The 26,122-nt window shown below is 41.4% G+C and overlaps 1 protein-coding gene across 4 annotated transcripts in view; it reads right to left on the bottom strand.

Moving 5' to 3' along the window:
* Positions 1-22,184, bottom strand: part of LOC117263640 (5'-AMP-activated protein kinase subunit gamma-2-like) — a 37,769-nt gene extending 15,585 nt beyond the window's left edge. For 2 of the 4 annotated variants that reach the window (XR_004502195.2, XM_033637216.2), the window contains exons 1-4: positions 21,970-22,184; positions 20,451-20,516; positions 13,157-13,418; positions 505-731 (exon numbers count right to left, since the gene is read on the bottom strand). Coding sequence is in view for 3 of the 4 variants with exons in the window: in XM_033637216.2 (XP_033493107.2) it covers positions 505-731; positions 13,157-13,418; positions 20,451-20,516; positions 21,970-22,047 (633 nt within the window). In the remaining variant the exon portion in view is untranslated. Of the gene's footprint in view, positions 1-504; positions 732-9,829; positions 10,055-13,156; positions 13,419-20,450; positions 20,517-21,969 lie in introns of those variants that run through there. The other 2 variants (XM_033637217.2, XM_033637218.2) reach the window with 2 other exon arrangements.
* Between the last annotated feature and the right edge of the window lie 3,938 nt (positions 22,185-26,122).

Raw genomic sequence — 26,122 nt, 5'->3', positions numbered from 1 at the left:
GAACGGCGCTTTGCAAGTAGTCGCATGTTTCAACTCGTCTCATGGTGAATCTTTGGTCTGAACTGGGCATATAACGATTCTGCATACGAGTAGTGCGCCTGGGTGTGTGCTTTAACTCTGCTTGTGCATTTCATTGAGCACTCGTCTGTGCATAAGACTGTTTATGAGGAAGTACTTCAAAAATGCATGTGTTTGGGAAGTACTGATTATACAACTGGATGAATGAGACTTGGATTATACTGCACGAGATGTGTGAGAGTTTGTAAATGTGTGTTTTGATTTAGTTTAAACATGAACCCTTTTCACTTCAATTAATCAAGATTTTCCTCTCATTTTGGATTCTGCAATCACTGTGGAGGCATTCAAGAAAAACAAAGGTCTCTTCACAAATTCAACACAGGGTGAGTTCCTGATACACAAATGGTTCAGAAGTAGTGGCTGAACTGTCTTGCAAAAAAATTACATGATTTATTTTACTTTAAACATTGTTGCAGCGTGACCTACTTGATGTGAGGTAGAGTAAGATGGCACAGGGCTCGAGGAAGGGATTGGGGGTTTCGCAGAGGGAAGGCTGAGGCGCTGTCCTGTGTCTGGAGGTGTGGAAACCGAGCGGGATCGGAGGCTCTGCTCCAGGCGTTCAGGGCTGGGCCCGCTCGGCTGGGCCTCCTGGGTGAACACAGGCTGGCTGGACGCCTGGGTTGGGGTGGCGGGTGGTGTGGAGAGTCCAGAGGCTGCAGACAGATAAAAGGTTCACAATAGATACCAACAACTTATCTCTTGTTCCTCTCCTTGTCAGTCTATACCTTGTTGTCAGCGACACTGAAACGCTGTGAGGACTGACATCACTGATAGGTCTAGCTGGCATCATCTAGGTGCTATGATCATGACCGCTGCAGATACCATCAATGCTGTCACAAACTATAACAGAGAAGGAATGCATATCTGATCCATCAGGGACTGAGTCCTGGGTACGGAGAAACAACACAGATACTGGAGATAAAGTCTCAGCCCAGTCGCTGACAGACATGGATGCACAACCATTAGAAAGGCAGCTACACAACTAATGCCTACCATACACTAGGAGAGTGTGATCGTGCTGTGAAAATGACCTGTAACGACTTAAGTTTGACACTCTCTCACATCAACAGACAATAAGAGTTTTAAGTCACGGAGTATACTGTAAAATTTTGCAAAGACTGGTCATCTTGCAGGGTCAATATTTGCAAGACTACATTATTTCCCATCCTGCTCCTGATGGAAATATTACACCAAACTCCCTTTAAGAAATATGACATATTAATAATTCTTTACGTGTTAGCAAAAACATATCACCCTAGAAACATAAAATAAAAGGCATCATATGTCTACAGTTTTCTTGTCAATTTGGCATCAATTTGATCTATACAGATAAAGCGTATTTGCGTACAAACTTACTACCAGCTTCCATTGGCTAGCTGCGGTATTTTAGTGGGAAGGAGAGGTGAACCATTTCAAAATAAGCTTTGGTTGGTGGATCAGATAAACAGTGAATTAAACACAGACTCTTGTTAACTCTAGAACTCCACCAGTTTCTCCTCATTTTCTACAGTGTAAGAGAACTGAGACTTGTTCACGTTCTTGTGTCTCCCTGGAGTCCCCTCAATGGTGCTTCTTAAAGTCAAGGAGGAATCCCTGAAGGGCTGAATTTCAAGGAGGCTACGTCATCGCACCCCGCCAAAGGAATGTTCTGATGTTAAGGATCCTTCAAATTTTACTGAGGACCAAGTCCTTCCTTCAGAGAATTTTCAAGAATGCATGTGTGTATCCTCAATTCTTTGCGCATGATTTGCCATAATTGAAGGCGGGGCCCTTCGATGACACACACCTGGGCACTCCCTAGCCTGTTCCAATGTGTGTTCAACGAATGCTAGGAACTTTGTAGGACTTGACTTGGCAGGACTCGTCCTACCAAGGAAGCATCCTTGACTTTGAGAAGCAGCGCCTGTTTACTGTCTACCTGGTTTGCTGCTTCCTGTTTGGTGTTGGAGAGAGTGCAGCTACTGGTTGTTAACATTGAACATTACTATTTGCATAAGCCGAGACTAAAAGCAATAATATTAAACACGTTTGATATTGTTGTAATGTCTCAGGACAACTCGGATTAAGTTTTATGATCACCTTACACCAAACGACTGAGATCACCTTTTTTGTAATCAAGTACATAAATGATACACTCTTAAGACGTTCATGAAGATTATATTATGCATTTACGGTACACATCATTTAAATGTTTCAACTGTATTTCATAATGTCTTTAAATGATAAATATATATACAAAATCTACTATGATTTGCAAGTTACATTTTAGAGGCCCTACACAGCCACATGAGCCCACACAGGTGTTTTAACGTTTTTAACTGATTAGACCTGAGCAGAGGTCTCATTAGCCAGAGGTGTAAACACCTGTGTGGACGGCCTTTTATTTCTGTTAATCCATTCACTAGTGTGCCTCCCAATCTTACACTTGTGTTGTCCCTTGCTTTTTATTTTGGTTTCAAATGTTGTAAGAGACACTCTTTTGCTAAGGAAGTGGAGGATTGGATCAGTGTCGGATCAGTGGCTGAAAGCTTGCCGGTGAGAACTCGTCTCTATGTTGAACCCCATTAAACTTTCAATGTGACAAACTGACAGTATGTCTTCACATTAAAATGTGCATGGTAAAGGAAATTGTAAAGGCTGAAATAAGCCTCAAAAACAAATACTGATTAACAAAATGGTGGCAAACATAAATATCAAAATGATTAATTATCAAAATTAAAAAATCACTGATGCACATATCATCTTTAAAGACAAAGAGCAGAACTATGATGATGCATTATACATTTTTACACTTGGTTTTGTTTCATATTTTAATGTAAATGTAATTATCTCCTTTCAACATTGTTTTTTAAGTGCATCAATTAAGTAGTTGATTATATTTAATTGCTACCTGAAGGTTATAATTATCCAAGTGGAGTGAACTGACAGCTGTTGACACCTGCATCACTTAATTTTAATGAAAAATCCCTTGATGGCACTCCATGCTCGCCTCTTCTGAATAAATACTCTAAAAAGTGATCAATAATGGATCAATATTGGAAAAAGAAACATCATGCAGGTTGTCTTGTTCCTGTTCCTGGTGTCCCTCCACTATAACTAGGTCAATTATAACATAAGCAGCTGCATTAAACTCCAGTGTGGCAGTCAGCTGTCTGTGACGCAGCTCCTCCTGCGCCAGTGTCAGGTTGAAGGTGTCAGTCATATGACAGTCCTCACATGCTCTTTCACATCAGCCATCACGATCTTATGCAGGGTGACATGTGACACTCCGCTGCCCCGCCTCTACCATGCTGACATATTTCTGAGGCCAGACAAAGAGTGGTATGGGTGATGAGGACCAAATGGTTCACATTACAAGGCCTCCACCATGAGACTTCCAGTTGGCTTTATCACGCCTCCATATCGAGCGCTACTGTGACATTAAAGCTATGTAAATGTCACATGAGGACTCATCTGCCGGCATGAAAATACAAGAATCAGTTCCAGTAAATCACCTCACCTGACTCAGTCACATGAAACAAACTGAGGTCATTATTAAGTAATTTGAACATATTACTGATAAAGTATTTGGGATCATCATTCAAAGCTTAACAGCTTGTGTATATTTGAACTGAACCAGGAGAGATGTATCGACAGTGTGACCAGTATGACTCATTGACTTTAACAAACTCCCAGTGATAAGCTTTCTCTCCTATCTGAATATAATCCTCAAAAAGATCATTATTAAACCTTAGGATGCATTTATCATAAATTAAGCCCGGTGTACTGAGTGAACATTTTTCTTTCTTCTGTCAGAGCGCACTCCACACTATCTCTTGACATTTAGTTGGCGTGCACCAGCCCTTTTTGGCGTGCCCTGCTTCCGCAGTGTAGCCTTCTTATTTTAGTCACGCTGTTGTGGCACATTCCACAGGAGGAGATAACAGCAGGGCCGGGAGCCCTCTCCTCAGCCGGGTTAAAAGGAGGCTGCCAGACACCGCACAGGAAACAGGAAATGGATGCCTTGCTGTGAGGAGTCCAGTACATCTAACTTTACAAACATAAAACAACACTTATGCAGTTCTCAATATAGTGAGGCTACCTGAGGACATGACACGTACCGATAAAAGATGCACTTATGCAATGGATACAGCTCCGTCTACTCCGTATCACTTTTCCATATCACTTCATAATGCAACTATTTAAAGTAGAGATGAAGCAATATGTCAACTCAAAGAACCCTTAGCAACTATTTTGATGATTAATTAATTGTAGTTTTTCAAGCAAAAATGCCAAACATTTCCTTATTCTAGCTTTTAAATGAAGTGTTTTACTGCTGAAAAGATGGTCTTTTAAAATAACTGAGCTGTCTATGCAGTAGAAATACAGCAACACTTTAAATATTGCTGCTGTATGACCAGACAAAATGAAGAAAAAGGGCTGTGACATTTGCTTTTGCTCAAGAGGCAGAAAACCTGGGGCGTTGGTAGCGTAGTGGATAGTGGCGGCGCCCCATGTACAGAGGCATTGCCTCGCCACAGCGGCCGCAGGTTTGATTCTGGCTCGCGGCCCTTTGCTGCATGTCAGTCCCCACTCTCTCTCTGTCTCCCTATTTCACTTACTGTCGTGACATTAAAGGGACATTGTGTAACATTTTCAGTTGTTTATTGGCAAAAATTGATGTCTGCATTCATAAATATGTCATCACTGGTGTACTATTACCTCCACCAATAATCTGACTTATTCTCGTAAAAGGAGAATTTCGGATTTGTTTGTACATTGTGCGGGTAAGTCGTCTGTGGGGTTCCATTACGTTTCGCCATCTTGAGAATACACCCGCCAGCAAGGGACATACAGCACTGCCTTCGGCGTTTTCGTTGAGAGCCAGGCCAGCATTGCGTGACTGAGGAGCCGAAGGAGAGGAGCAAGAGGCGCTTCGCTACTACCCTGGCAAATCTGAAACAAAGTCCCACTCTTTGAGCATAATGCAGGATCATGCATATGCAGCATCATGGGAGACGGAATCCTTGTCGCCAAGAAAGCACAAAAGGGAATAGAAAAGGCAGCGTGACCGGTGAATTAAAAAAACGAATGCCCACATCGGGGTAGCCTTTCCCAGGTAGAGAGAGCTGCTGAGGGAGAATGGTAATGCAATCACAGGCCAGCGCCGCTGTTGGCTGTTAGCCGCTGTTAGCAGGCAGTCGCTAACAGCCTCATCCCTCTCCTCGCATCACTGTGCCACTGTTAGCTGTTAGCCGCTGTTAGCCGCTGTTAGCGCTGGCCTGTGATTGTATTACCTTTCTCCTTTAGCAGCTCTCTCCACCTGGGAAAGGCAACCCCAATGCTGACCCTTGTTTTTTTAATTCGCCGGTCACGCTGCCTTTTTGATTCCCTTTTGCACTTTCTTGGCGACGAGGATTCCGTCTCCCGTGATGCTGCATAATACATGATCCCGCATTATGCTCAAAGAGTGGGACTTTGTTATGTGGCAGTAGTGCCGCTGGCCACTAACAGCTGTTAGCGGTGCAGTAATGCGAGGAGAGGGATGAGGTGTGTGAGGTTGAGCCACTTGTCAGTTGTCAAAGGACAAGACGTGATTGGTTTGTTTCAATTTACATCCGCCCCAACAGTCCTACGTTGTAAACACAGCCAGCATGGTGAGGAGGGGGTTTGTCAACTCACGTCGTGTGTGTCTGTGTAGGAGTCTGAATGAATATTCCATGTAGTATCAGATGACATGGTTTCATCAGTGTTATCATAGCTTTTTGGTACACAGCGGCTACAGTTGTTGCAATACGTGTTTGAAACAGTGAGGCGCTAGAGTGCGCCATCTGTTTGAATGCAATATATGATTTCAATGTTAGATGGGAGAAATTCCTACACACTGTGGCTTTAAAGGCAAAACCCCCACAAAAATAATAATAAAAGAAAAAGAGGCAGAAAACCTGCCATACCAGAATGCACCGCACCATACCGGACAAATAAACCCTCCCACTGGTGGGTGACGTAATGCAAGCTTTTCTGTTTTTCCACAGGAAACAATATGGCGACAAGCTGGTAACAAACAATCTCATATTACAGTTAAACAGTAAGCTGTAATATCTATCTGAAAACATTGAGGTAAGAAATAGGCAACGCAGTTACAGAATCTTGGATCATATTTGATTAGCAGTGCTTAGTTTTATGGTTTGATCTAAGTATTTTCAGCCTCTGTTTTTTACGATACATGAAACAGTATGGTGCCCACGTCCTGTTCACCAATTCTCATCTTACAGCCAAACAGTGCACTAAAGCCTGTTTCTGAAGACATTGTAGGTGAGAAAAAGACAATACAGTAACAGCCTAGTTTTACTGGGCAGGCATTCAAAAATGCGGAAGAATGGGTGCCCACTAGCTCAACTGGTAGATTGGTTACCCCATGTACAAAAACCGTGTCCCTGCCTTGGCATCTGCGGGATTAATTCCAACCTACAGCCCTGTGCTGCATGTCCCCCAATCTCTCTCCTCCTTCCATGCTACAGTTGTCCTATCAAATAAAGGCAAAAAATCCCCCAAAAATATATATATTAAAAAAATGGAAGTACAATCTGTAACGGCCCCAGAGCCAGCGAAAATCCCTGAGATGAGCAGGGAGATCCAGCCGCTGGTAAGATGGAGGGAAGTTTACCACAGATCATTTACACATACTACCCACGTTGTAATGATACAAAGCTGGTTGAAAATCAGCAGAGTATCCCTGTAATTGTTACGATTTACTCTTTCATGTGATCGTAAACTGAATATTGTTGTGCATGAGATGTGCGCAGTGATTCAGAGCTGCAGTGGTTCCTTGGAAGGCAGCACATTAGCAGAGGCTCCTCACACTTGATTGTTACATTGCAATTTACTGCAAGCCGTGTTAACACAACACCCATAAAAACAGATCCTTTCAGAGTGGGTGCCCCCTGAGGAGCTGACAGTCAAATGGGTCTACGGTGACTCTGAGGGCAACGTGATCCTCTCTGTTTGACGTCAGAGCAGAAGCTGCTACAGGCCCGATGGACACTGTGCTTCAGCCTTCTCTGGCCAGCCGTGTACAATCATCACAACAGTGAATGGCTATGTGCTCTAATGTACTGGTTAGAGCTGGTGTGTGGATCATGAAGTATTGTGTGATATCGCAGTCAGTGACCCCAATTCGCAACAAGGGTTTCAAGCTTATTTGCTAAGTGCACTATAATACAGGCTCTCTGTGACAAAGGACTTGACAGCAGCTCATTAATGGCAGGCTCACTATCACACAGGTGTGCAAACTGCATCATGGCCAAACATTTACTGTAAATGAGCAGTCACAATTCGAACAGACACACAAAGTGTTGCTGAGCAGCACACAGACATCCTCTAATTGGCAACGACTGAAATTTCTCATGTAGATGTCAGATGTCAGCAGCGACATAGCTGCACTTGTATTGTGTGGAAACTCTGGATCAAAGGACATATAGTTTAGGCTGAGGTGTCACCACATCGTACACTACCTTTTACGATGAACTGTACATCTTACAAAGCCACATTTGGACGTACATCATGATGACAGGACTGTGCTCTTCTCGTCTACTCCACCGAGGTCAGGCTGGCTCTAAATCAGGAGCTGTAAAGTCTGTGATAAAGTGCCACTTGAACGCCACACACTGTGTCCCAGTGCTTCACACATTAAGCATTATGAGCTAACACTTTACGATAGCTGCCTTAAGTCTGTGCAGGGGCCTGTGGTTTTTGTTTGGCATCCATTTTCTGTAGCTCTTCATGGTAGCCTGCTACCTCTCATGAAAACATGAAGGACTACTATGAACGGAGATACAGTCCCCACGCTAAGGCAGGGGTTTGTGGAGGAAAACAAATATCATGATATCAATATTGTGACGGTACTGTAGGGCTGACTGTTGGTGCTATCACAACATATTTAATACAAGTTGACCAATTTCAATTTCGGAGGTGGTTTGGCAAATACATCGCTGCTAATAGGACATTTTACAAACTATTATTATTGGTGGAATTTCCTTCAGTGGTTGCCAATCACTGAGCAGTCTCCACCATCACGCTGGGACGTAGCCTACATCACAGACCGCAGTTACAGAGTGGAGGCTTGTGTTAGAACAAACAAAAGGGAGCTTGATCAGTCGGTACAGCTCCGGAAAAGCAGGTCCCTTCTGCTGTGTGTGTGTCTACATGCATCGCTCTTCATTTTAACATGAATTTACATAAAGATTTTACCTGGACCACAACTGCTGGCGATATTAGTGCTAGAACGAACGTCCATGAGTCTGTGTGTTCCACACACAGTCCAGCCATATAATATGTTTTGACCTAGTTTCCTTTGTCATGTTTTATGAGTCATGGAGTACTTCAAAAATACAAACTTACTCAACTCTAAAGTATCTTGTGTCAAATTACATTTAAATTTTTTTTACCAATTGCAAAATACTCAAATGTAATTGAAATACATATTTCAAATACAAATAACAGAAATACTGCTCATCTTTGATCACTGTTTTGAAAGGAGGCTTCATACACAAAGTCAAGGTAATGAGAATCTCAGGTTGAATTTGAGGAAAATTAGTAGCTTAAAAGATAAAAATCACTCCCATCTAGATTATTTACGGTTAGTTTGATGTCCCGTTAAAGATTTCTCTATTAATTACCTTGAGTTTGATATTTAGTTCTAGAGTTAAATATATATTTTCCTGGTCCAAATAAACAGCTTTCTACTTTTTGCTGTTCCAAACTATCATTAAAAATACCATGTCAGTCGACATCTCATATGTATACAATGACACTTGTGATAAATCATCATCACTTATGTGGATATAATCAACTAAGTGGGTAAAGGCAATTAATAGAACAGCTACAACAGTCTGTTAAGTTCAGAAAACTACATCACTTTACTGTAATGTAGCCTTTAAAACCAGGAAAGACAACACAAGATATGATATCCAACACGTAAGACAATATCTACTCTCATATCATATCACAATGTTGATTTAATATCGATGTGTTGCCCCACACGTAAGAGAAAGCTAAAAAAAAAATTCCACTTAGCATGTTCTCTTTGTCCTTAATTCAGCTAAAATGCTTCCTGTCAATTTAAATAAAGTTTTCAAAATGGAGCAGCTATTCTGAAGAGACTGCCTCAGGATATAGGACAGAAATAATGAACTGACACTGTATCAGCTAGTGTGGCTGGCCATAAGTTACTTAACTATGATGGCAGGAGAATTACTACAAAATAAAAACATATTTCACTTATCCTCGTCTCTGCTTTAACGTTCAAATTAAAGAAGACGTATCAATTAAGCCCAATGCATACACCAACATGATGTATATAGCATTTAGTGAAGTGATAGCTGACCTCCTGCCCCAGGTCAGCCCCTCACACATAGCTTTACCACTTTGGTCGGTGCATGCATTTGTGAAACCAGAGACTGGAGCCCACGCAATCAGCACCTAAACTATATGGAGCACCTAAGGCCACGGGCAGCATTCCCCATATATATATATATATATACATAGCCTTTACATAACGGAGAATAACTTCATTGTTCAATCAAAGAATATTCATGGAGGATGACTGAAATTTAAAATGTAATGTCCTTAAAAAGGTGCACTAGCATGTGACTGTCATTTCTAGATGAATGCATGGATTGACTGTAAACATAAAATATCTGAATCCAAAGTTAGTGGACTATTGAAGGAAGCTGCCGTGAAACTGGAGCAGGTGAAGAGCACAGCACATTACCAGACAGACATGACGACTCGGACTGATGCCGCCCTCCTAGCCCATCTTGCTCCTTCCGTTTCTTGCTCCTCCTCAGGCTGCCAAACCTCTTCATGAAACGCAGTGAGTTGTGGGTTCAAAACTAAATCTGACCATGACCATCTGCATCACGATAGGGGCAAAGAGAAGGCTCAGAAACCACTGAGAGTCACTCCATTTGCTGGATGAAGACAGGCGTACAGAAATTAAGTTGAAAAGTATATCCAACTGATGCCCACAGATCAAGTCTTTGGAGGGGTTTAGTATGTCTTTAGGAGAGAGATGATCCTTCTTCACCTTCAATCGAGAATATTGAGAATGGTCTTCTGCAGGTGGAAAAATTAGCTACTCCATGAAGTAAAGCAATCCACCTTTCCTTTGAGTCAGCAGTATTAGTTATGAACAGACAATGACAACCGCAGCAAGTCACCAATATAGTCTAAGCTTGCATGTCCAGGCAAACAAAAAAACAAAACAAAACAAAACAAAACTCCGGGGCCACGGAGCACAGAGCCAGCACCTGTCTCTGTGTCTGCTGTATGAAATCTGTAATTTCCACACAGCTTCAGCTGATAAATGTCCCTCTAGCAAGTGATGCAAATACCAACTGGGACCGGTCAGCCTTTTCCCCCTCTCAGCTGTGTCTGTGCTGTAAATTGTCAGGTGCAGCTGTGGGTGGTGTCTCTTTAATATAGCACGCATGTCAGCAGCCTGTAAAAGGAGGCCAGTCCACGAAGGATCCACCAGCGATTGGCTCAGGCTGCACATCTCCCCGCCTCCTCTTTCCACTGCCCTCCCTCTTCCAACAGAGGACAGTACGCACAGGCACATCTGCCTCACTCTGTCTTCACACAATGTCACACACGTTCAGGATCACACAATCTCAGCATTTCCTGAGATAACAACTACAAATGGAGACATGAAAGTTGTGGTTTTTGAGCCAGGAGTCCCGCAGCTCTGTCATTTGCACACTCGGCTGTCTGTAACTTTTGGGGGCCTGACCTTTAACAGTGCTGAGGCCAGCCCCCCGTCAGATGACAGCAGGGGGACATCCCATGTTTTGTCAGCTGATCAGAAAGCCTCCATTCAATACCACTAGCCTCCCCTACCCGTGACAGATGGCCCACTCAGTATCTGCGGCTCACATTAGCCACAGCGCGTCCAGTACATATCTCAATTAACATGTTATGCAAGTGTTCCACTCAGCTCATTGGGTCAATGACTAATATGAGTGAGGGGCTGAAATACCAATGACAAAATCAGTCATCTCAAACATCCTTTGATACTCACGTTGATAATATTTTCAGTTGTCTCATGAAACTAATTCACTTCAGTTTGTGTTGAGGGTTGCTAAGTTTCAGATCCATGAGGATTTTAAATCTAATCTACAGTGTATTTTCTTTAAGCTCTCCCCTAGCTTCGCTTTCACACTTAAAATCACACTGCCCTTCTAAGGTCTGCGTTTTGCGAATCTGTACAGTCAAAACTGCCCGGTTCCTTTATTTACTGACAACATACAGCACACAGTAGCAACGGAGGGAGAGGGTGAAAAAAAAAAAAAAAAAAAAAAACCTCTGCATGGTTGTACGAGGAGGTCCTGAGAGTCTGGTCACTTCCAGATAAGGGTATGAAAGCACCACAGTTGCCTTCAGTAGTGAGAGACTGACAATGTCCAGGCGATGAGAAACACATATTTAGACCAGACAGGAATGAGAAGACATTCTGATCTTATTGGTAACACATATGGATATGTATGCATCTGAGAAAACACCTAATAAATATTGTTGAATTATACAAAATTAAATGTTCAGGATGACAGAAAATTCTAAAAAATGCCCCTCCATGTTCACTTAAATGGTCAAAGATACAAATAATGATGCAGATGTATAAAACTGACAGCTTACTCAACATGAGTCTAAGTATATGCAGACAACAGTATGCCTTCAGCACACCCTTGTGGCGAAAGTAGGGTGTCTACAAAAACATCCCACTTAAAAAAACACAAGTGTGCCCACTCAGTCGCTGTATGATATCAATTCATAAGCATACTTGTTGCTATTATCGTTGGCCCCCGACCACTTTAAGCCACATCATTAGTCAGAAAAAGAAAGGGAGAGGATGTAACGTCTCAAACCACATCACACTCTAAAAATCCCGAGCAGCTGGCACGAGAAGGCTGTAGCCGTCAGTGTGTTTTGGTGTTTTAGTTTGGTTACCATCAATAATAACCTCCAGAGGAAACGGAGCACTCTGACTATTGAGGTCTGGCCCTAGCAGAGCTATTCCACCAGCCGCTGCCAGACCGACCCTCTGCGAGGAAACAGAAGAATGGGTATATGTACGAGCCAAAAACACATGACTCATCTTGGTGCTGTTTGATGCTGCTTCCAGCAGGGCCGTTTCCATGTGAAACAGGCCGGTTTTTGTTATGTAATAATCAGCCTTCCAAATTCATGGAGACATGAGAGCTGAAAATCTGCCCGTTAGGTCTGCTCTTCATAAAACAGGGCCTTGTTCTGCCGAGCCTGTTTCGTTTCCACCTCTTAGCGCATACCGATATTACCATTATGTCATTAATGAGTTTTAATTTTGACATGGAGAATGCATGGCTGGGCTCCCACCTGTTGGATGCCAAACCTGTAACTTAATCTTATAAACTGGCTTTGAAATGCACTTGGCATCGGGAGCTTAAAGAAACTCCTCTTTGATTCTGACAATAAACAAAGCCCACCATTTTTCTTTTCCTGAGAGAGTTGTTGACATCAATAATAGGATGACTGATAATGAAGGCCACCTCGCCCATCTGTCTGACGAGGCTTGTGACCATGTTGGCCTGTGGGGAATTGCAAAACAAAGCACTGGCTTTTTCTTTTCTTTTTTTTTTTGTACCATGAGGAAATCTAAGCTTCTACTTCCTTATTGGCACAGTCATGCTCAGTGCATATAACTGAGAAAATGCTGCACTGCAAGTTTTTGTGTCAGTTCTGTCACAGGCTGCATCTGAACTGGTGAACTCAATCAGATAGACACAGGTTCCTGTATGTGGCTTTACCTCGCGCATAAAGCAGGAAACCCAAATAATCTTTGAGATAACCCAGTTTCATCTATTGTGTCTTACTTCCTTTACGAAACCTGCTTTTGCACAAAGTAACACCAGTATTAATCTGCTGTGTCACCACATGACACACTATATTTCACATTTATAAAACCATCGAAATGCAGTTGCAGTCAATCCACCGATTGATGTTACAACAGTCAGAGTGTTCAGTATGAATGGACAGTCAGTGCAGTGTTAGCTCTTTGACTCACCTCTTCTGGTTCTGGAGAAGATTTTGATACTCGAAGGTGTGGAGCTGGATGAGGAGCGGAAGATACCACTGAAGCTTAGGCGGCGGGGGGACTTGGGTGGGGAGTCCTGGTAGGAGGGATAGGGGAAGATAGTCCTGGGTGAACCAGAGCTGGTCCTCACTTGTACTGGAGCAGACTGAGGACACAGGGGCAGAGGGGCACTGGGTGGGCTCCTCGCAGACCCTCCTTTGATGGGGCTGGCTGAACGGATGCGACGCTCTCCCTGAGAGACAATAAGGAGGCAGTTTTATTCATCTGCACTCTCGTAAATGTGTGGCTCATGTTCAGTGTGTATCAACTGTGTTATGTGAGGTGGTGAGAGGCTGCAGGGATATGCAGTGAAAAACTCTGCAGGATCCAAACCAAAAGGCCATACACGGTGAGCAAATGTAGAGAAGAGATTTATTGTGAAATGACAGTGACTGATTGCACTTTTTGTGGGAGCTTGCTATTTTGGTTACTTCTTCTTTTTTCACTTATGCAAGAGTGTTTTGTTTAGTCAGACCCACTGTAACACTTAATTGTGTCTCATAAAAAAGCACTATGACAATGTATTGTGTGCAAAGTGCAATAAAGTAAATGTTCTGTCTTGATCTATAAGTTACTGACAAACCAACAATACAGATTCTTCACTGGAGAAGTCTTTGACGCAACATTTTTCACTTGTTTCATACTCAATGTGTGGAGAATTTTATTATTGAAACCAAACAAATCCTAAGCAGATAGATCTCTTTGTCTGCACACACTTTCAAAAAGCTGCCTTTATAAAGTACGTACTGTTGAAGCAGTATACATATAATCGGGAAATACTATTTTTTCATTAACACTGCACCCTGAAATTTAGGCCTCTTGCTTATATATATATATATATATATATATATATATATATATATATATATATAGTACAGGCCAAAAGTTTGGACACACCTTCTCATTCAATGCGTTTTCTTTATTTTCATGACTATTTACATTGTAGATTCTCACTGAAGGCATCAAAACTATGAATGAACACGTGGAGTTATGTACTTAACAAAAAAAGGTGAAATAACTGAAAACATGTTTTATATTCTAGTTTCTTCAAAATAGCCACCCTTTGCTCTGATTACTGCTTTGCACACTCTTGGCATTCTCTCGATGAGCTTCAAGAGGTAGTCACCTGAAATGGTTTCCACTTCACAGGTGTGCCTTATCAGGGTTAATTAGTGGAATTTCTTGCTTTATCAATGGGGTTGGGACCATCAGTTGTGTTGTGCAGAAGTCAGGTTAATACACAGCCGACAGCCCTATTGGACAACTGTTAAAATTCATATTATGGCAAGAACCAATCAGCTAACTAAAGAAAAACGAGTGGCCATCATTACTTTAAGAAATGAAGGTCAGTCAGTCCGGAAAATTGCAAAAACTTTAAATGTGTCCCCAAGTGGAGTCACAAAAACCATCAAGCGCTACAACGAAACTGGCACACATGAGGACTGACCCAGGAAAGGAAGACCAAGAGTCACCTCTGCTTCTGAGGATAAGTTCATCCGAGTCACCAGCCTCAGAAATTGCAAGTTAACAGCAGCTCAGATCAGAGACCAGATGAATGCCACACAGAGTTCTAGCAGCAGACCCATCTCTAGAACAACTGTTAAGAGACTGCGCGAATCAGGCCTTCATGGTCAAATAGCTGCTAGGAAACCACTGCTAAGGAGAGGCAACAAGCAGAAGAGATTTGTTTGGGCCAAGAAACACAAGGAATGGACATTAGACCAGTGGAAATCTGTGCTTTGGTCTGATGAGTCCAAATTTGAGATCTTTGGTTCCAACCGCCGTGTCTTTGTGAGACACGTTTTTCTGCCACTCGTTTTTCTTTAGTTAGCTGATTGGTTCTTGCCATAATATGAATTTTAACAGTTGTCCAATAGGGCTGTCGGCTGTGTATTAACCTGACTTCTGCACAACACAACTGATGGTCCCAACCCCATTGATAAAGCAAGAAATTCCACTAATTAACCCTGATAAGGCACACCTGTGAAGTGAAAACCATTTCAGGTGACTACCTCTTGAAGCTCATGGAGAGAATGCCAAGAGTGTGCAAAGCAGTAATCAGAGCAAAGGGTGGCTATTTTGAAGAAACTAGAATATAAAATAAAGTTATTTCACCTTTTTTTGTTAAGTACATAACTCCACATGTGTTCATTCATAGTTTTGATGCCTTCAGTGAGAATCTACAATGTAAATAGTCATGAAAATAAAGAAAACGCATTGAATGAGAAGGTGTGTCCAAACTTTTGGCCTGTACTGTATATATATATATATATATATATATATATATATATATGTATGTATATCTGTTACCTTGGAGATAAAACAAAACGTCATTCACTGGCCCGCCAGAGACGAAGGTCAACCCGGAGAGCTCAGCTGTTGTTACTTTGCGATGTATGTAGTTTAACTGCATTGTAGATTCTAACAGATATTTATGACAGTAAAATTACATGTACATCTCTCTGTCATTGTTTTTATTGTTATGTTTTTGTGTTGTTGGTTCCCTCCTATAAATGCTATTAGACTGATCTTTAGTCACTTGAATGTGCTGTCTTTAATCACTGCAGCTTCTGAAAGCTGTTTACGAGCTGTCAAGCTGTCATCTGTCTACTGCTCAGTTGATGTGTCGTGTTTTTCCACTGCGCAGAGGATTGTGGGTCAGAATAGCTAGAAAAGCATGCTGGCTCCGAGTCGGTATAGCTGCAGCTATGTGACCCGCCCACCTGCTACATGACTTGCCCACCATTCCTACATAGTCAGCCCCCTTCAGTCATTGGTCCAGAAGCAAAGGGCCCTCAAGAAAATGCTAAGTTAATGTTTAGCTAGCTATGAAGCGTTAGGTTTTGGCAATTAGGGTAAGGGTTACATCTGGTTAGTTATGAGGCCAATCATGTCTTCATGTATAGTGAAAAAAACCCCACAATAAATAAAGTGGATTAACGCTTAGTTTGGCTTCATGTGTTCACTACAGTGTCATGTTGTAGCATGGTTTAAGTAACTGTGACGTTGGTAGGTTTGTCTTGCTCTGATGGTGGGTGTGGTTTGTCGCATAGGCTTTAAACTGAATGTGGCTGCAGCTAAACGTGTCTCTAGTGCCTTGCATACTGCAAACTGTGACCAGATGCAGAAGAACATCCTGGTATTTTTGGCGTACTGCATTTCACATACTATGTATTGCGAAACTAAATCATTTTCTGACACACTAAAAAGTATGTTAGTATGGGTAATGAAACACCTAGTAAATGCTGTAACTCATCAGCTATCAGATTGACAACGATAAGCCTCTGGGGGCGATGGACAATATTTTGAGGGTCCCAGTAGGTTTTGAGTAGCCAGCAGATATCCGGGCCAAGACTTCCTCTTCCCGTTGTTGTTTACTAATCTCTAAAAACAGATATCAGCATATGAATGCAGTTAAATAAAAAAAAGGAGCTACTAAGAAGCTAAACTGTTGTTGGGCAATAGCTGATGGGTTCCAACATTTCATTTCAGCCAACATGTTCTGCCTCTTTTGCTCTCCATCTGCATGCAACCAAAGCCTGCTCAAATGTGATTGGTCAATAGTACTCAGAGGCCGTTTACACATTGCCGGCTATTTTAATAAACGGACATTTCACCGTCTCCGTTTTCCAAAAAGATCTTCGTTTACACTTACCCTTGTATATATACACAAGAGCATGCCAAACCTGTAGGTGGCAGTGTAACGAGAAGCTCAAGCCTTCCACGTATCCATTGTCACCATAGCAACATAGGTTGCACTTTTGACACAGGCGCAAGTTCTGGCGCAAACTGTGATGTCGGCTGCCTATAACTCCGTTTATCTCAGTTTACATGCAAATGCGCAACCGGAGTTTTCCAAAATCTCCACTCTGGCCGGAGTTTTTAGAAAGACTCGTTTTCAGAGGAGAAATCTCCGTTTGCGTGTAAACAAAGGGCACAAACGAAGGAAGATGTCTCCGTTTATCAAAATCACCGTGTACGTGTAAACGGCCTCTCAGACTAAACACAGCAACTAGATTGCTTCAGATTCCAAAATCTCTCCCTGCTGCCTAGATTTTGCAGTCTTATGCAGATACTGTTTATAGACATTATAAAGACTTGATTCCTCTGCTGCTCTTATATGTGGGGTCCCACAGGGGTCAATCCTAGGACCTATTTTGTTTTCACTATATATGCTACCTCTGGGCAATCTGCTTTATTCTTTAAGTGGCATCTCTTATCATTGCCATGCTAATGACACGCAGCTTTACTTCTTGGTTAAACCTGATAATTTCGATAACCTTACCAACTTCAAAAGCATTTATACTTTGATTTTCATACAATTAAACTCTTTTAGTCATGCTTTTACCAGTTGAGAAATATTGTAAAAATCAAACCAATACTTGGGCGTCGGTGGCTTAGTGGTAGAGCAGGCGCCCCATGTACAAGGCTGTTGCTGCAGCGGCCCGGGTTTGAGTCCAGCCTGTGGCCCTTTGCTGCATGTCATCCCCCCTTCTCTCTCTCCCCCCTTCACGCTTACCTGTCCTGTCCATTAAAGGCAAAATGCCCCAAAAAAATATCTTTAAAAAAAAATAAAAAATAAAACCAATACTATAATAACCAATACTATTTTCTTGCTAAGACTATTGCAATTTGCTCTTCACTTGTATTACACAGTCCTTTATAGCTCGACTGCATATGGTAAAAACCAGTCGTCGGTCCCACATCATTCTTGCCTCCCTTCACTGGCTTCAAGCTAAACACATAGTGATTTAAATATTTCACTAATTACTTACAAGGCCTAACATGGCCTGGCCCCTGCACAGAAGCTGAGCCCCTGATCCACCAGTTGGCTACTTCGATCATCTGATCAAGGCCTCCTATCTGTTTCCTGTTCCTATTTTAAATCCAGAGGTGCTTTTTGCAGTTGTTGCTCCGAAACTCTGGAACAGCCTTCCCTATTTAATCAGCAGTGCTGAATCTGTGTTTTGCTTTTAGCTGCTCTTAAAAACTAATTTCTATAGGTCAGCCTTTTCATAAAATTCTCTCTGTATGCCACAACTAACTCTTGTCTAGATGTACTGTCCATGTGTATATGTATGTGTGTGTGTTTCTATGTGTACTTGAACATTTTTATTAGTCTTATTCAAATGTGAAGCGCTTTGTAACTGTATGTTTTTAAAACTGATGTATAAATAAAATAATTATTATATAAATATTTTTAATTATAATCAGAGCTGAAGACGAAACCATATTCTCAATGTTGCAATTCATGCTGCATTCACAATTAGACTGCAACTAACAATAATTTTCATTTTCCATTAACCAGTCCATTATTTTATTGATTAATCAATAAAATTAAAAAATGAATAAAAAAATCAATCAATTATTTTGTCAATAAAATCTGAGAGAAATGAAGGGCTGCATAATATAAAAACATATTTCCATTATTCTTACAAATATTGGGTTTGCGATATGAGTCACGATTTTAGTGACAATTAGTGACGACAATGATGATGTGATTTTTGCTGGAGTCTGTACCACCCAAGCATGTTTCCCTTACAGCATCTCTGTAGCACCACAATGCTTCATTTGTGATGGTATGATTTGATACATTTAAAATGCATCTCTGCAATTAGGATACTGCACCTAGCCATACTGCATTTTTGATAATAATTGGATTAATTGTGCAGCTCTAGGAAACAGTGATAAGTGAATGTGCAGTTTTCCAGAGCCAGCAGTGGTGTCTAGGTATGGCATGTTTTATCTTACAAACAGTCAACAAATCCAAAGCTATTCAGTTTATTATCATGTATGACAAAAAAGCATCAAATTTTACAGTCATATAGCATGAAACCAGCAAGAGTTTGGCTTTTTTGCTTAAAAACTAAATACTAAAATGATTACTCGATTATCAAAATAGCTGCCAATTAATTTTCTGTCAATTGACTAATCGATTATTTGACTAATAACTGCAGTTCTATTCTTAATGTTAAGCAACTGGAATGAAAACACTGTACAAATCCAGTCTCTCTCCACTTCCTTCTAACTATGTCATAATGCATTCACAAGGCATCGTGTTTTATGGCCTCACTCTTCGATAAAAGTCAGTAACAGCACCATCAGGTTCTCGATCAGACACTTAGTACTTCTCTTAAACAATGGGGAGTCTATTTTTTCATTATGACTTTCTGTGTTTATAAGTCTGCTTTTGCAAGGTCAATACCATGTAAACAGACTGATAAATTCTTCTCTATTCACTGTGCAGATACCAAAACAAAACAGGAGAGACGGCAGCCAATCTAGCCTGAGACAGAGAGCGCCTCCTCCCACCACTGACTGCTGTCTGCTCTGGATGTGCCAACAACAAATCTATTAACCATTTGTGGGCTCTGATACAGTGAAGCACTCTAGTGCGCAGCCCAGCTCGGAGGTTGTATTTACAGAAAACAATAAAATGTAACAGGAGTGTTTTGGTAACAGTGTTGGCAGATGAAAGCCTGCATAATAACCAGCATCAACGAAACAGAGGATGCACAATGATAAAACCACTGCACTGCAATGCACTGGTAATAACACTGGAGGCTCGATCACAAATCAAAGCAAAAAGGGAATAATTGTTTTGTCTGGTCGTCTTAACAAGGGTTCAGAATGGTATTTGCTCAAGGCTGGCCCTCCTCCATGCACACATTTCTGTTCAAACCAATCCTGTGACAAATCTGAGGGAGCCACAGCACACACCCATCTTTTCTGTTTGCCAACAACTCTCACTCTGTCATTGTGCAAGAGCTTGTTAAGGCAAGTGAATGACTATCAGGGGTTTGTGTGGGTATAGACTAGCACAAGGGAATGCAGTGTTTCATCAGCGATTCCCAAATGTTACGGAGGTAAAACTGGTGGATAATGATCAGAGATTAGTCCTACTCATATCAATCAGAGCAGACAGTAGGAAGAGGCTGCTTTCTTTTAGAGAAATCAATTTCCTGTATGTGATCCTGCTATGCTTGGACAGTGGGCGTAATGTTACTGTAAGCCAGTGAGGGTTGGCAGAATAGGAGAGATGGCCTTCAGTAATATTTTGCTCTCCCAAATCCACGTCTAAATGTGTTCAAAGCCAAACAAACAAGAGCCAAAGAGACAAGATAAATTACGTGCTGGGGAAAAAAAAGCAAGCTTGAGAAAACAAACAATTGGCAAGTAAATGAAAAATCATGACACAAAAAAATCAGGATAATTAATTCAGTACCGTCTGAGTGCCACTTTTGGTCGAGCCACTCGTTTCCACTTGCGGGGAAGTAAACGCACCAAAGTCCTGCACATAGAGGAGATCTGAGTTTCAAGGATAACTTCCAGGAAACACAGCAGGAAAACAAAATGGCAAGTCATAACAGGTAATACAAATGCCTTCCTAACCACTGCATGCTGCTGTAGCCGGTTTTACAACAAACTGGACATTGTTGTTGTTGTCTGTCATCCCTGAAGTGAAAATGAAAATGTTTATCATGCCTGTCAAGAAGCAGAAAAGCACGTTCGTTTGACCAATGCGGAAACGTTTAAAATAAACGTCAGCTTCTCCATACCGAGGGCAAAGTTTACATTCCACTAAGACAGGTGATGCTACAGTTTGCATGCTGCAGAGCAAAGACAGGTTAATTACATAATAAGGTCACCATAAAACCCTGTTACTGTGTTTGTAATGCAGCTGTATCTGTGTTTCTATCAGGTTGTGGTTCATGCATCCCTCACTTGAACACTGGCTACAAAAACAGTATTCACAAGCTACAACTTTCTTATCAGGAAAGTGATTTCTCCAATGTAAACAGGTGCACATGAATGCATCACGAAGACTCAAATGACACCCCCAGCTGCATTTCTTTGTCATGTCACTTTCCAACAAAAGTACAGTCTAATTTCTGAAGAGATTGCATCTAACCTATTTACAGTAACATTGCTAAGGCATGCAGTAGGTGTATCTGATGGATGCCATCCAAAACACAAATGCCTGTGAGCCACAGCAACATGGCTGTAATCCATTCTGCAAGACACAGCAAAATAGTTGACACCAGAGTGAGCTCACAGTGTCCATGGGATGTTTTGACTTTGGAAAACAGAGGGTTCGATAAAGCTTTAAAGTCTGCAGTGATATCTTTCACCTCACAAGGGCAAAGAAAAACACAGGCACTGATTAATGGAGGCAACTGTAAATCAAGAACATAAAATGACTTGCTGGTTTGGAGCATGAGATGGTTACTTTGCTTTACATTGTTTTTTTGTCACAATGCCTGAGTGCATAATGGGAATATTCCGGTTATTTAGATGATAAAATATCATTAGTCATGATACGGTGAGCTGCTGAAACAGAGGAATTAGCTATAATGGCATCAGATTCAAGGGTTACATTTGGGCATAGTGATTAAAATGCTTAAGGAATAAATGTAATATACTTTAAACAGTGCAAACAGCCATTTGTCTCTAGAAAAACACTGTTAAATGGTGTTCAAAATGACTATTTTGTTGTATTTTGAGGCAGTTATGAGAACTGTAGAGTCTTGATAGTGAGACAGCTGTCAATCATGCACGCTCTTCTACAGCGCGTGCGACTAACGTAGAACGAACGATGCTACGACAAACGGCTAACAGCGGCTAACAACGGCTAAAAGTTCCGTTTGCTAATTTCACGAAAAGTTCGACAACAACAAGAAGCCCAGTTATTTTTTTTCCAGTCACAGTAAGAACCCAAATTAGTTGATACTTCACCGACTCACTGGCATGTTAATCCGCAGACTTCTCCTCTTCTTCTTCTTCGAGCTCTCCTTGCTGGACTCCATCACCGTGCTTCCCATGTTTCTCTGCAAATTAGCAAAAAAAAAAAAAAACTTAAAAAAAAAAAAGTGTGCTAGCTCACTGAACTGCTGTGTGGCGACTGCAGACCATCCACCGCCGCCTCCACCTTCACTTCAGCTGCCCCCTCCACTTACTACGACAACACTGAGGCGCTGCCTCATCCACCAGGAAGTAGGCTTGGCCGGGAGAGGAGGAGGAGGAGGCAGGGCACACATCTTCAGACTGTTTACTGGTGTTATGGCGCAGGCTGCGCCCCGGAGAAATGTGTGTCCCCCTCTGCTACGCCAGAGGAAAAAGAAAACAGCATCACTTCGTCGTTTTTTTGGAGTACTGGTAAAGCAACGCCTTTTAAATAAACCTTTATTTAAAGGAGAAGTGATTTTAGTAACAAGCTAGCTGCTCTATGAGGAAGTGAGGGTGTAAATAAAGGCAACAGGAAGGGCACACAGCCAGGACAACACGTCTTTAAATTGGGGAAGCTAATTTCGACACAACACCAGGCAGGTATAGTGATGTTTCACCAACAGATGTCAGTGTGACTCAGATTTAACTGGTGTGACGGACAGAAGTGTAATATAGACCTGCTGTAAACAAACAGGCAAAGCACACACACACAAAATAATAATAATTCAGTTAAATTCAGTAGTGCTTAATTTATCCCTAAGGAAATACTTGTGCCAGAGAATGTTTTGTACAGTAAAAATAACTTTAACGATTCACACCCAGTACCAACCAGACAACCAGTGGGTTCCTCGGGTCAGGGTCACTCACTGGGCCCAGTTTTACAACAACAGATATACAAATACGCAAGATAGAAGTGTTTTCGAGGAGCAGAAGCAAAAACCAGTGCCTAATAGAGTAACAATAGGAGCAGGACAAGTACAGGAGTTATTCAAAATTAAACAAAATGGTGGAGAAAACACTGCAGCAAGAGGGTTGCTGGTTCAAACCTTGGGTGGGGGGAGCTCTTCTGTGTGGAGTTTGCATGTTCTCCCCGTGTCAGCGTGGGTTTTCTCTGAGTACTCCAGCTTCCTCCCTCAGTCCAAAGACACTAAATTGTCCGTAGGTGTGAATGTGAGTGTCTGTCTTTATGTGTCAGCCCTGTGATAGTCTGGTGACCTGTCCAGGGTGTACTCCACCTCTCAAACCAGTGTCAGCTGGGATAGGCTCCAGCCCCCCTGTGACCCCCAACAGGATAAGCAGAATGGAAAATGAATTAATAAATGAAAAACAGTAGATTCTTGGTAATCTTTAATGACAGGATCTAGACCACTGATACTCACCTTACTGCCTGCGGGCTGAATGTGGTCTGTGATATGGTTCCTGGTGGCCCGCCGACTGAAAATACATTGATTCATACGGGGGATTTTTTTGTACTTTGAATGTAAATAAGGTGCCAGAGTGCATTCAAAGCATCGTTCATCTAAAAAAGTGCCACTGGAGGATTTCCAGCCCCCTGGCCCCCCAATAGAGGTATGATCTAAGCCCTGAATGTCCTGAAATCCTAGAAACACCCCTGCTCACACCTGACCTATGCTGGACTGCTGATATGTGAGCAGTGTAGTCCATGTTCATGTTTTTAGCATGAATAGCTTTCTCTAATCTAAAGATTCTAAGAGATAATTGAAATTGCATACATTGCTCAACTGGTGGACACATGTCTGAGAAATAAGTAAAATTTAAATCACTAATCCAGCATTGTTACAGTAACTGAGAGGGTGATGAGGCAAAATCACCCACGTGCTAATGTGTGTCTCATTTACAAAATGGCCTACATAGGATGACTTCATTAATTCATAATGATGATGATGCTGCTATGGACAACGGTTTTAATGATGTCAGGTTGACAACTCTGACAAAAGGACAGTGGAGTTTAATCTAAGGGGAAATGTGATTAGGAATGATGTTGCCAAAAGGCAGCAACACAAGAGGAATCAGCTACCAGTAGGCTATTATTATATCCAAAATATCTAATATCAGGTTTGTGTCAAGTTGGTGCAAATTTGATTAAACACATTAAAATGTAAGCACAAGGCACTCTAAATTGTATGCCTTACTCCAGCAGTATTAGAGGTATCTAGAATCAGCAGTTATTTTAGTATCATTGAGATGAATCTGAGGGGTCACAAGATGATTAAAAAAAATACACCAAAGAAAAATGTGTTAAACAGTAAATCTGTCAAAATTGTGACCAATAGAGTTTCTATCAATTTAATTATTGTTCAGGTGTTTTTTTTAAAGCCAAAACACCTTAAATTTACTCCTAGAAAGTGTCTTCTGTGATAAAAAACATAATATCTTTGGGTTTTAAAGTTTTTGTTGGAAAAATACAATCAAGATATATCACTTTGAGCTCTGGGGAATAATAATGGGCACTTATCTATGGACAGATCTAATATTGATCATGAAAATAAGCGTTAGAGCCCTTAGGTGCTCACATGCCAAAAGGGCTAGGAGCCACTAATGTATTCGCTTGCATTCTTGGATATAAAACTGCCTCTAAAATGATGACTAAATACACCGATCAGCCAAAACATTCAAACCACTGACAAGTGAAGTGAATAACTTTGATTATTTTGTTCCAATGCATTGTTCTGCTGGGAAACCTTTGGTTCTGACATATTCCACCCACTCAAACACCGTTGCAGACCAAGTACCCCCCTCATGGCAACAGCACTCCCCAATGGCAGTGGCCCCCCAGCAGGATAATGCACCATGCCACACTGCAAACATGGCTCAGGAATGGCCCAAGGAATGTGACAAAGACCTCAAAGTGTCAACCTGGCCTCCAAATTCCCCAGATCCCAATCTGAATGAGCATCTGTGGCATGTGCCATTAACCCACCTCACAACCCACTGGACTAAATGGATCTGCCACCAACGCACTGGTGCCAGACACCACAGGACACTCCCAGAGATCCTGTGTCCATGCCTCGACAGGTCAGAGCCTAGTCCGATCCAAGGAGGCCCCACCTTGGATTAGGGGTACATCTGGGGTACCGGCACATCACAAGAATCCTTGAGCAGATTGGGACCTGGGAAATTTAGAAGCCAGGTCAACCTTGACACAGAATAATCAGTTATTCACTTCACCTGTCAGTGGTTTTAATGTTCTGGCTGATCGGTGTGTGTGTACCATTTCTTATGTACGTACAGTAACTGTTGTGCTGTGCTTCCTCAGCTTCTGTCTCCAAAGGCACAGATACTTTTATGGCTTCATTTCTTCATATTCAACAATTTAAAACACATAATTATTGATACCACGTACACAACCTGCTAACATGTAAAATAGTTTATTTTTGTAAATGTTTCTAAATTCAATTCCACAAACTCCAAACCTCATACTCTGTACACTTCAAAAGGCATTTTCAAAAAAAAAAAAAAGCAAAGAAAAAATAAAAGAAATTAAAAAAAAAAAAAAAATTCTGACTACACGACCAAGAAAATGTAGCACAAACACACTGGCAGGATGATGTAATATCATACAAGAGAAGAAAAATATCCAAGAAACAATTTTGTTACAACCATTCATTGAGAAAATATATACAATTGAGTCTTCGGAAAGTTAAAAAAATACATGCCATATACATTACAAGTTCTAAGACTGTCTCCAAAATTTTACAGTCGACTTGAAATTGTGCACGCAAAAACTCTTCCGTTTCTAAGCATGTGACTTGTGAAGTGTCAGTATAAGAAATATTTCTGATTGAGGAGGATGCCATTTCTGTCCAAAAAAAGGTAGAACGACCTACGCTTCCAAACAAGAGTTCCCCGCTACGATTCTTTCTGTCACACACTGGCTTTGTCTAACTCACATTATCATTAGACGTTTGCACCGTATTTTAAAAGCAATGTAAAAACAAAAACAGGTAAATACATGTCGGTGTTCCTATTTGTGTTAAAAAGTTAAAAAGTCATTTTTGGGTTTCAAAACCTAATTCACAGTTCTTTAAAATCAAACCTGATTAACAGCAAACAGATCACACTGATCTCTTACTATTTGAAGAGTTTTTTTTTTTTTTTCTTTTTTAAAATTCTGTAACTGATAACTCGTTACGTTAGTCAACAAAAATA

The sequence above is a fragment of the Epinephelus lanceolatus genome, chromosome 12, assembly GCF_041903045.1.
Source record: "Epinephelus lanceolatus isolate andai-2023 chromosome 12, ASM4190304v1, whole genome shotgun sequence".
In the NCBI taxonomy this organism is placed as follows: domain Eukaryota; kingdom Metazoa; phylum Chordata; class Actinopteri; order Perciformes; family Serranidae; genus Epinephelus; species Epinephelus lanceolatus.
This window is presented reverse-complemented; position numbering and strand designations above follow the sequence as displayed.